General features: G+C 43.0%; 1 protein-coding gene across 3 annotated transcripts in view; it reads right to left on the bottom strand.

Moving 5' to 3' along the window:
- RAMP3 (receptor activity modifying protein 3) overlaps positions 1 to 6,001 on the bottom strand; it is a 55,695-nt gene extending 49,694 nt beyond the window's left edge. The window contains exon 1 of one of the 3 annotated variants that reach the window (XM_063404774.1): positions 5,687 to 5,973. In XM_063404774.1, coding sequence (XP_063260844.1) covers positions 5,687 to 5,738 — 52 coding nt within the window. In that variant the 5' untranslated portion in view covers positions 5,739 to 5,973. Of the gene's footprint in view, positions 1 to 5,686 lie in introns of all 3 variants that reach the window. The other 2 variants (XM_063404784.1, XM_063404794.1) reach the window with 2 other exon arrangements.
- Positions 6,002 to 12,591: the final 6,590 nt, after the last annotated feature.

Here is a 12,591-nt window from a genome sequence, read left to right on the forward strand (position 1 = left end):
GGATGCAAAAGGAATCTGTCACTTACGACATTTGGAAACAAAATGATTTCACACAATAAGTGACAGTCATTATAGGCCAATGTTAATTATACTACTTATTCTGACACTGCCCATAGACAATGCTCTGCAAAATAAATGCAATTTAGTCACACTTATTGGAGTGTGAGAATCTTAAGACAGATGCCTTCTTGTAGGGCCCAGTGCTTCTGCACAGTCCTTTGCTCACCCAGATTAATCTGGTTAGATGCAAACAAGAAGTGCTTTTATCAGCCTGGTGCTCTGCTAGAGTCTCAGCACTGCCTACCACATCTTTCTCTTCAGGTGAGAGTCCCCCTGGCTCAGAGCATAGGGGAGCAAGTGACACTTGATCTGCAGAAGGCCATCAATCTGTCTCCATACAGGCAAAATTCTGTATTCCTGGAGACAAACTGAGGCCAAGGGCTGTTATGCAGGCATGCCCCTGGTCCAAGACAATATGGCAGATCATATTAAGCTGTTCTGAAGACAACTAGGGATCCTCTCTACCCTTTGAACTATTTCTAACAGTGCTGCTGCATTTTCTTTTGCGGTTTTTAGCAAGGAAAAAAGCTGAATCCTCTTTTCAGACTGGTTGGTTTCAAGAAAGCCAACATATGAAGGGAGATTAAGCCTAAAGACTTCTGAAAGGGTACCCTTCTCCTATTCCACTTTGCTACTCCTTTCTTTCCTCACACTTGCACATTTCCACAGAAGACCTAAGAGTCCTCCAAGCAGTGTTCAGGTTGCTCTACATATATATACACATTAAAATAATGTCAATGTTTTCCATTTATATTTTGCAGTTTATCTCAATGCAAGCCTGGCTGTGAAGAGATTCTTATTTTAGAAAAGACAGGCTGTTTCCATAAAACATGAAATAATACACTTCTAAAATTCTGTTCTGAAATAAAATGGTTCATGTGACAGCTTTCACTAAACTAAAAGGGTGTGAATTAAAACAGGTTTCGTTATACTTGTGAAAATTAATCTCTCTGAGCCCTAAATGAAAGCACAGTTTGCTTTATTCATGCATCTCTGAAGTAATTTCAATAGCCAAGACACAGACAGTAGCAAATAGTGTTCTGTAAGGACCACTCATTGCAATTTTTTCCTTGGTAAGGCAAACTGGAAACTGATTCATTTGTCTGCAATTCAAGCCATGAATCATCTCGGTTACCAGCAGATGGACAGGAAAAACTGAAACACGAATGGTACAAAACCTACTTCAATGCTTAAACAGAGTTCAACTGACAAAACCTCCCATAGCTCCCTTTGAGCTCAGCTCAAGACCCTTTCCTTCAAATCACAGTTCGTGTGTATCTGCACCTATAGCAGTACCTGTGTATCTCTGTATAGAATTCTATCTCCACTGCATACTCTCTTGTGATTTGCGTCATAGGCAAAATAAACCTACAGGCAAAGCCCTGAGACATCAAAGGTATTTAAAACCCTAATGAGGATGTAGATAGCATGATCTTACTAATTTAGGAGCAAGAGTTTTCTAGTTAAATAGTTTCCAGGATGTCTTGGGTCATGTAACAAAAAAAAAAAAAAGTGTATTCCATTTTGTCTGTAGCAAGGAGCTGGGGGATGGTTTCTTTTTTCTTTATCTCTTGTAACTCCAGGGGGATGCCTTCTGATAATAGACCAGCTGTTAAAACCAGGTGGGGCAGTGTTTCTTATCCCTTTCACCACTGTCCACCATGGGGGGGGGGGTGGGATATCTTCTATTAATGGGCCATTAAGGCTCACTAATGACATGACACATTACATCATCCCATTGGGAGATGCTCCACCTAGTCAGAGGGGTGTCAACAGTTTCTACCAAGACAAAAACTGAGACCTAGAAACACCAAGCAGCCTGTTTTCCACTGAATTCTCAGAGGAAGACCAGACCCATCTCGCCAGCACTGGGCTCTTTTTCTACAGGATCATCTCTACTCCACAGAGCAACATCTGTTACTCCAGGAAGACTGATTTGGGCTGCTTCCAACATCATGACATCAGGGTGTCAGGTTGTATCTCTGACTCTGTCAGGGTTTTCTAGGAGTTTTGTTTATTTGCTTGTTTGTTTGTTTTTTGTACAACTGCATTTGTATTTTTAATATTCCTAGTAAAGAACTGTTATTCCCATATTTTTGCCTGAAAACTCCTGATGGCAAAATTATAATAATTTGGAGGGAGGGGCTTTTACATTCTCCATTCCAAGGGAAACTCCAGTTTTCCCTGACAAATACCTGTCTTTCCAAACCGAGATACAGGATTAGATCTCATTCCTGTAAGTCAGGGTTTAAAAGCCCCTTTTCTCTTCAATACTTTTAGCCTGGACTTACCTTCAGAAATGGAGTGCCATTCCTCCTGAGGGCTGGGACCAAGCCAGCTGGAGATAGCATTCAATGCTCTGTGCAACCACCTGCAGTCCACTTGCCACCACAGGGACAGTCCTGCCATTCACCCTCTCAAGGGAACCAGTATGAACCCGTCCCCTCTCGCACATGTAGATCTTAGGAAAGAAGCAACACTTTCCCGAATAAAAGAATCAGGAAACACAAACAGAGTCAAGGGTGATGGGAAGAATGCTTGGATCCAACAACAAATTGGAACACAGGCTCCATTTACACCAGATGCTTTCCTTTCAGGATGGATATTGGTGGGGTCTGCTGCCTGTCTTCCTGCTTGCCTAGTGTGGAAAATAACGTCTTTAGAAAATCAACTATCATTTTGGTAGAGAAGGGTTTTTGTTACAACTCTGTGGTCTGTCTCAGAATAATATGTTCTGTTTTGCAAAGGTTTATTTGTTTTACACACACACACACTTTCCTGGGTCTATTAAATTCAGAACTCCTACGACAACATTCCCTTTCTTTGTTCCACCCTTTGCAGCTGCAGAACAGCATGATATTCATAAGAAAATAATGTGAGAAAACCCCTGGATTTGGTTTTCAAACTTTAACCCGCTAAAATTGTTTCCTGTAGGGTACTTTTTTATCATCATTGGAATCCAAACTCTCTCAGACTTACATATGCCATGTTTCACACAAGGGGAGCTCAGGACCTTACAAAATTTCAACTTTTTATACACAGCTTTTTCATTATTGTTTGCAGATGAGGCATAGTCTTTAAAAGTAAAAATGTAATTGGGACCAGGCTGTTTCCAACTGTCCAGCTGCTCTCCTCTGACCAAAGCACTAAGCTTGGTTAACCCCTGTGAAAACAGGATTATGAAATGCAAAAACCTACCAACAAACTTTGAAATCTACATACAAGGACTGCTCCACATAAGGATCACACCATCTGTCTTGATATAGGTTTATAGAAATATATTGAGAAAGATTACCCTAGAATTTAAAAAATATCCAGCTTTACTCTGGTAGCATCTTTTAACTCAAATACAAATAGTACCACTGAAATGCAGGTTACATAAAGAATGAAGGAGAAACATTTGGGCAGGGATTCCAAAACAATGACCTGTGTAAAAAACCCACTTTGTCTGTTAAAAGTCTTGGTTAAGCCCTTATGTTTCTCCTTACCTCAGTTTCCACACACAGAAGTAGAATAAGAGAATTTGGTATGACGGTAAACACATTATTCTTAGATTATTTATCAGGTGCTTAGATTTCACAATTAGTAGGTGTCGTCTAAGAATCTACACCTCTGCTAAGGAAATCAGAGGATTTCACCTCACAGCTGGTGTTTCCAGCTCTGCCCCATTCTGTTGTCAGCACTTCACAGAATTGACGACGTGCTTGTGTACCAAGCACCTCAGCTGATGCATTCTCTCCCCTCCACACTCGGCAAATCCAACTTCTCCTACAATCACTGAGTGAACACACTGCCTTTTTTTGCCATCCTCGCAAAGGATGGACAGCACAACAGGTAGTTATGCATAGAGATAATGTGTCAACAGTCCTAGGCAGAAAGATACAGAAAATAGTGGTCTGAGGTTACAAAACCACAGCCCCACACCCCACCCAGATGGGCTTCCCACTGCCTTCAGTGAGCTTAACCCTGAAAAGATGGTTTCACCTTAATGACAGAGGTCACAGCTCTCTGCTTAATCAAAAGAAACCATTAGGAATGAGCATTCAATCACAGAAAAAATTCTTCCAAAATAACTGGTTTTAATACATCCCAAAGAAGAAAATCAGTTATCTACCACTTTGGGCTTTTCTTATTAAAAAACTTGATTTCACATCCTAGAACTATGGTTTCTTTACTAGGAAATTAGTCTTATTTCATTAGTTCTTGATAATATCTATCTTTTCCAATTCCAAGCAAAAGCAATGCACTATCACTTAACAGATATTCTTAAAATCTTTTGTGTGTGGGTTATTCTATTAGGAATGGAACTAGCTAAAAATGTCTAGCACAATTGATTTATCTATGGCTCTCTGGTGAAAAATGTCCTTCTGTAGCTTCCTGAGCCACAGGGACACTGTCCTTCACTCTAGTAAATCTCTGAAAATAAATCTCCAGTGGGCAATTTTGCTTTGCAAAAAATCACAGTAACATCAAGACGTCTCCCCATGCAAAACGATTATTGCCTAGTTCCCTAAGTTCAAGATTGCTTAAATCATTCATGTGTCTAGACAAGTGTTTGCCATCTTTTTACTCTTTTTCAGCTGAGGAGTAACAGAAATTTGAGCAACTAAGGTTAGATTTTGGAAGCCCTCAAGCCACAGAGAATCAGAAACTTGTGGATGTGCCATGTCATTCTTTTGACAGACCAGCTAAGTATGATGCTACCGAACGCTCTCGATACAACTGTCCATTTGTTTGTGGGTCTTTTCATGGTAATATGTGCAGTGTTTACCAGCTTTGTACTTTGGAAGGGGTTTTAAAAAGCAAGCAAAGTTCTGAAGTCCTCAGATAAATCTTCTAAAGGCCTGAATATTTGTTCCTTAAGTGTGACTCACAGGCAATCAACTACATCTCTGAGTTTACTGTTGACTGAAGAGATCAGAGCAAACTTCTGGTAACTTCAGATGACTGCAGCACTTTAAATCTGAGAACCCTAAAACAATCTACCTGACAAGGAACAATAAAAGAGTTTTTCTAGCAGCACTTTCATTTCACTCTAAGTGAAAGATCTGAAGGATATCTGTGCTTGATAACTACGTGCTTGTAACTCAACTACTCTAACAGGAATCAGCCCTGCAGTCTGCAGGAAAAAACCTTCTCCAAATAGCCAAACACACCTCCCCAGAATCCATGTGGGATCCGACGAACCCTAGAAGTTTGAGATCGTTTTCCCTGGGGCCTGGGCGCCTGTTCGGGGACTTCCCTCGGCGACGTCGGCGCGATGCTGAAGGGCACCAGCGGCCCTGACGCTGTGCCCGGCCCCGCTGCTCGCCTGGAGCAGCCGGAACGCTCTCGCTGCGAAGCCGCCACTCTACTCGGGATGGAGAGCCCCGGAGGGAAAGCGTCCTGACCCGCCGGCAAGGGACGCCCAGAAACCCCGTCCCAAAGGGATGCTCTAACCAAAGTGGGGGCGCTCCCACCTTCTCCGAAATTCAGCCCCACGCCCCGGAAGAAAGCACTGCTCTGAGGGACCGCGCACACGCGAGGATGCACAGCCGGTCCCGGGGCAGCAGTCCCGGGGCAGCAGCGGCGACCCCCACCGCACTGCGCCAGGACACCCCCGGCCACCCCAGAGCCAGCCACTTACCCCAGAGCAGCAGGACAGGAAGCTGCCGCCAGCGGCTGCCCTGCGCCTCCATCCCGGAGCGGGAGGCAGCGTGCGGTCGCGGGGCACGGAGCCCGCATGTGCCGGCCGGTCCACAACCGCAGATAGTCCGAACCTGCCTCGACCCGCCCGCCGGGGAGGCTCCTCTTCAAGCCTCGGCGTACAGCCCCGGGCGGCGGCGGCGGCGGCAACGGGGGCGGGCGCACAGCGGAGCAGCTCCCCCGCCCCCGGTGCTCCCAGCGCCGGCGGGGCGGGCCCGGCGGCCGGGCCGGGGCAGGCACGTGTGAGTGTGCTCTGTGTGCGGCCACAGCAGCGCGGCAGTGCCTCCCGCTCCTCCAACAGCCGTGGCAGGAAGCGTGCCGCTCCTGACCCAGCGCTCTGTGTGGCTGCCTAGGGGGAAGGCACCTACCCCCACGGGGAAGGTTTTAGTCTTAAGTGTCCGAGGGATTCAGGGACTCTTCACCCCTTCCCCTGGGAGCCAAAGCAGCTTCTCCCCTCCTACCACAACATCTTGGCGGTGAGGGTGAAGATATGAGGAGCTGGAGGGCCACCTGTGTAAGCCCACCTGCAGCCGTTGCATGGCACCGACCTGTTGGCGTGCTCAGTATTTACAGCTGAACATGGGCAGTGAGCTGGCCTGACCCCACACAGACCCAGAACAGCCTGGAGTTCTAAGTGTATTTTTATGCTACCATTTCTTCTTTGCCTGTCTCTTTTCAGAGATGGTACGGCTCCTGATTTTCATCAATATTTAAAGGCTGTTCATGAAGTTCTCTCTCTAGGAAATTAGTATCTCCATCAAGAAACACTAAAGTGGGAAGCTGCTAAGGGAGAATTTTCTTACCTAAAAATAATAGTATTGCTCAGTAACAAAGACCCAGAGTGTTCTTCTGGGTACATGGACAATCCACCTCAATAACTGCCTTTTAGGAGAACATTAAATCACTGCTATTATTAAAGATCAAATGTACCATAAATTTTCAAATTTCAGAAGGGATTTTGAAGCCACATACAAGAACAAAGGGTACTCTTAGGTATCAATTAGGTTGTTCACATTGACTTTGTATGCTTGCCTAGCACAGTGCTTGCAAACACTTCTGGAGAGTGGGACCCCAACACAGGAGCAGAATTATGGCATCACGTGTGCCTTTGTAACTGCTGTTTTCAGTACACAACCTTTGTCTGATTTATGCTGTTATCTAGGCTGAAGGAAATGGAAGAGTTTGGAAACCACAGAGAAGGTTGGGAATCCAATGTTAAAACAGCTCTGCAGACTTTCAACTGTATCAGTTGAAATGAACCTCCTATCTCTTGTGTTCCATTTCTTCCACTTAGCTGGAAGCAAATCTTGTAAAATACCATAAACCATAAATAAACCATAGCTCAGGGAGATCATCCTTCAGCAGAGGGGCTGCCATTTCTGCTTTGTGAGGAATGTTTGCAAGCTGCCCCAGCCAGAAGAAACTGCAGCGAAGTGACAAGCATGAAGGTATATACACCACAGACTTGTTATGTCATCTATAGCATCATTTCTAACAGTAAGATCTTGATTTCCGTCACATATTCCTTTTCTTGCAAGTCTGAAAATACAGTTAGTATTTTCAATAATTTAGACTAATCTTCAGGAGGTTAAGCATCATGCTTTATATGCAATATTATATGTTTTAAATGTTTTTAAAGTGCAGTATATTATACAGTATAAAGGCAATGTCTTTTGTGGAGATAATGCTGACAGGTCTTTTTACATCAATTGCATTTGCTTCCTTCATCTGTTTCAGATGAAAAACTGGCAGAGTGAATGCATTTTACTTCTTCCAACTGTCAAGATTCAGCAAGCACTTTCTATTTTGTGATTGCAGCACGTGGTTTGAAGGTGTAAATAGTAGAGGTAGAACAAATATAATTTATAGGTAAATACACTAATGCAGCATGTTGCATTGGATCACAGCCAGCTATGCTAGGTGATATCCTCAGCAATGTGGTCTAAAATGAGTAGGTCTGATTCACATTTCAACAAAACTGTGACAGCATTAGAATGGTCAGCAAGATGGTTCAAAAAACTGAAGCTGTTTGCAGTTTTTCAGTAAGACTGCTCACTCCCCCACCCCCCCTTGTATTGCAGTAATGCAAACAGATTCACTCCAGAATGACTACAAACAACCTTTTTGTTCTGCAAATCTGCCTCCTTAGCATCATGCACCTACACCAGCAGCAAAAATTCAATTCACCTTCAAATAAGAAATACTATAAATTCCCTTTGCTGTATGTCATGGGTTGGCACTGGCCAGATGTTAATGCACCCATGAATATATGTTTTTTCTCTAACAACTCTTGTGGGATGTGATTAGGAACAGAGCAGAGCAGGCTTAAATCTTGAAAACAAAAAAAAACCCCACCAAAACTTTATTAATTACATAAGAACAGGGACAGAAATACTTTTAAACACACACAGAGACAGAAATAAAAACTTCTTAGAACATTTCTTCTCTCAGTTTCTACTTCCCCACCCACCACTCTTCACAGACTAACCTTTGGGTTTTAGATCAAACAATCACCACTCAAAAACAAACTAATCTTCAATTCAGCAAGGGAGAGAGGAGTCTCTCTGGCACTACAGACTGTTCTTTAGAACACACAGGTCTACTCCTTATGTGTTCCCATGTCACTCGTGGCACTGCCCGGAGAAGTCTGCCAGGGTGACTCTCTCTTTTTCCTATGTCTAGCGCTCTCACCGCTGTCTCATAGGCCAAAACTACATACAGGGCTTTTTAAGGATGCTGCATGCCGAGCTCTCCCCCTTTTTACCTAGGGGCCAGGGTTCCAGGAGCAGGTCTGCCCTGAGGGCAGAGGGCGCCACTTCACCTTCCCCCTCTTTTTCTCTGCTCGCTCCACTCTTCAAGTGCCGGTCACTGTAGCAAAAGCAGAGTAGCTGCATTTACCCAAAATGCAGTTTATGTTCAAAAGAGACTTAAGTTCAGTCCATGGCTGATATTATGTAAGAGAAGTCTAGCTCAGAAGGCTACTCCTCTCATTCTTCCATCGGGTTCCTTCTAATCGTGCTTTATTACTTCGGTCCTAGGCTGCTTCCTTCTCCTTTTTTCCAAAATCACTAGTCATGAGAATCAATGTCTAAGAAAAGTTTCTTTCTGCCAAGCAAGAGTTAACAGCTTCTATCTCCCAGCAGGGTGCAGACACAGGCACTCCTAGGCTCAGCAACTCCCACGTAGCTGGGCACCTTCTCTCAGAGTTTGGGGGGGAGGGGGAGGTGAGCACACACAGAAGGCACTTCTACAGTTTTCCACCCCTCCATCTTAGACGGGGCAGCTCAGTTCCAGTCCTGTCCACCTTCTTCTCTTCCCCCGGGGCTCCGGCTTACCTGAGCCCGACCACGTGTTTTTCCCTCCCCCACCTAGCCTCGTCGCTGGGCAGGGGAAGGAGACCTGACAGGTCTCTCTGCTGAAACTGGGATCTAAAAAGAGGCCGAACCCCCTTGGGGTCCTGCTTTTAACTCTTTGTGTCCTCAGAGGCGTGTCTAAACTTCCGAGTGACCAATCCAGGTGCCAGCAAAAAAGCTGATTACTGATTGGACTGCCCACATCCCTCTGGAAAAATTCACCTCCCCCGCAACCACGACACTGTACAAAGCTCTGAATCCTATCCCTGACACACGCGCTAACAGTGACCTCAGAACCACAATCTGTTTTAGTTTCCAGACATACGACTTCCAGAGATCACACTGACACTTTCTCAGGTACTCTGAAGGTAGTCCTGCAATCACATTTCTTCAGGTGTTTTCTAAAATGCTTAAATCTGCTAACAAGACACTGAGTAGAAAATATAGTGACATACATGTAGGTGGTTGTTTCAGTGTGGAAAATTCCTGAAGAGTCCATGGTAAGAAGAGACAGAAGAAGTCAAGCTGGCCAGGACAGGTATTATTGCCAGCACTACAGGGTTCAGAATGGTGCAGGATAAGGTAATAAACTTTCCTGCTCCAGAGCTGAACTGATTCAACAGAAACTGAAAAAATAATAAAATTAATTAAGAAAAAGCTGGAGATATTACACTACAGAAAATAACATTGCCTTTCCTTGTCACCTCAAGAATTGGCCCAGAGAGAGAGGCTGCTTGCTTGTATGCTTGACTGCTTGACTTTGCCCAGTGTCAGATGAAAGCTTTCTTCACCTCTTCCTACCACAGCAGTTTTCTATAAAAGACACATTAGAGATTTCAAGACCACGTTTTAATGTGATTGCTTGCTGGACTGAGATTTGAAAACCTAGGCTCATTTCACCTGTGGTTTTAAACTAAAGTAGGTCATCCTTCCTATTTAGTGTTTCTAGAAGCATGCCATTCCTGCTCCAGAAATAAAAAACAAACAAACAAACAAGCAAACAAACAAGGCTCTGCAGGTTATTAAAATAATTCCTCTCTTTTTACCATCAATATAGGAATTTTAAAAACATGATAAACCACACCCCCCAGTTAAAAACCAGCTTCTTCCTGTGACTCAAAGGCCCCACTGTGGTATATCAACTGTACATAATACCCAAATTTAGTTTACATCAGTCAGATCTGATAAGCTGAAACCCTTTGTGCCTATATTACCTGAAGTGAAGGAGGAGAAGGAAGAATAATTTTTAATGTAAAGATATTAGACTTTTTTACATAAGAACAGTCATGGAATACAGAAGCACACAAATATCTTGCCAGCCTTCTAAAGCTTAAATTTTAAGCCATGTGTGGATGTGCTCTGTGATTTCAGGGTTTCCATGCTCAGAGCAAAGCATCTAGAGAGTGTTCACATGTTCCAGATTGCACTCTATTTCAAAACTGCTGAGCTGAGTATTTAGCACCTCTAAGACCTCTAAGAACCTCTTATTTTATATACCTAGCTCTGACATGACAGTCCTCCCACGGCACAGCGTGTGGACTTTGTTTGAAGGAAGCTGAAGATTCAGTTACTTTGTTTCCATACCAGTTTCTAGTACGGTAAATTGTGTCAAAAAAAACAAAAAAAAAAAAAAAAAAACAAACCAAAAAAAAAAAAACCACAAAAAAAAAAAAAACAACACCACAACCCACCCACTACCAAACAACCAAGCCACAAGCCACACAAAACAAACAAACACAAACACCCCACCACCACCCCACCCTCCCAAAAAATCCCAAGGACCTTCTGTACCCTACACCATCAACACCAACACCTACCAAATAAAAATTTACAAATTCCACAAGTGTCATGATGCAGGTCAACGGAAAGCAGACAGGTTTTAAGGAATGAACCCTCTTCCCTTTCTCTGAAGAGAAGCTCCCCAGTCAAGGGTCCTCCACCAAGGCACCCACCCCTTGTTTTACAGCCAGCAGTGTGAAACTCTCCCATCAAAGGACCCGACTGCAAATCTGCAGAACTGGGATATCTTGCCCATTCCCATGTGTTGTTCTTTTACCAAAAAGAGTATCCCAAGACCACTGGTGACTGTATGTCATGCACATTGTAATCTTCTCTTCCTGTTGTGCACAGCTATTCTTTTTCAACTCCAGCCAGAAGTTTTGTTATAACAGAAAATCTCTGTAATTTGCCTCAGAGATGGGAAACAAATCATGCCTTCATTTTTAATGTAAGTGTAAACATAAGCAAAAGGCTCACAATGCTCTATTCCTTCTAGACTAAATAAAGCCAAAACTCATTTTAAAGGTTTTAAACACTTCACTGTCTGTTACGTTCTAGAGGCCCTGACTTTCTACTCAGAAATTTTTTTTTTTCATGACAGGCTGGCTGAGCAGTTTGGAAAATTCCAGGAAAGAATATATAGACTCTCTCCCATACATGGTTGTGTCTCTGAGAAATAACTCAGCTTGGAAAATCAGGGAGAAAGTTACTAGAAGAGAAGCAGAAACACACACCATTGGGTTTTGGTTTTTGGTGTGGTTTTTTTTTTTCCTTTTAGAAATAATAACACTGTTAGAATTTATTTTCATACAAACTCTTACAAAGCTGAAGGCTAAGATATATCTGAAAGAACATTCAAGAATCATTTTATAACCATTGGAACTCAGCTGACTCCACAGAGATTGGTGAGATAGCAATATAAACCTACTTCAAGAAAAGTAGAAAAGCCTTTTGAGTTCAGTTTGAGCACAGGATTTCTGATTCCATATGTGGGCTCTGATCAGTGCAGTTCTGAAACATCTCCTTACATGGAAACCTTGTGTCCTTACATGAAAACAGACTATTGTCCTTCCTACGTGCATGAATGACTGGCTTTAGGGCTGAGCAAAACAGATCCTAAGACACTTCCTAAATGAGAAATTCCATAAATCTCCATTCTGTGGAAAAATGCAGCACTATATAAAATGGAAGATATTAGTATAGTAAACAGAATGTTATTTGGTGGCACAAAATGAGTGCAATACATAACATTTCTAATTATGCAGTCCTAATTCTTAGTATAATTGTCCTTCTAAAGTAAAACAGAAAATAAAAAAAAATAAACCATAACATGTTTTCATTAAGGCTGAGTTCAACTTGCTATTGCATTCACACATATTTCTATCATAATAAATCATCCTATTTTAATCTTGTCATCTTTACAGCCCCAAGGCAACCCCAGGTCATGCAAAGAGCACTCACACCTCTTTCACTGACACATCTCACAGCACTTGCTACAAATTGGACAAAATGTGAAAGCAGGCACAAATATTTTCTGGTGCTGTTCTACTTGACCAATTTCCCTCCGAGTGCCATGGTGCAGAGCCCCAGCTTCCATTACTTAAGGAGAAGATTCAGAGAGCTTCTCCTTCATCATGCATTCAGTTTATTAGTACTACCTCCCTTACTCCTGACGGGGAAGAAATGCACAACAAATGCTTTCACTTCTTAATGA

Source organism: Prinia subflava, chromosome 1, assembly GCF_021018805.1.
Source record: "Prinia subflava isolate CZ2003 ecotype Zambia chromosome 1, Cam_Psub_1.2, whole genome shotgun sequence".
Lineage (NCBI taxonomy): Eukaryota > Metazoa > Chordata > Aves > Passeriformes > Cisticolidae > Prinia > Prinia subflava.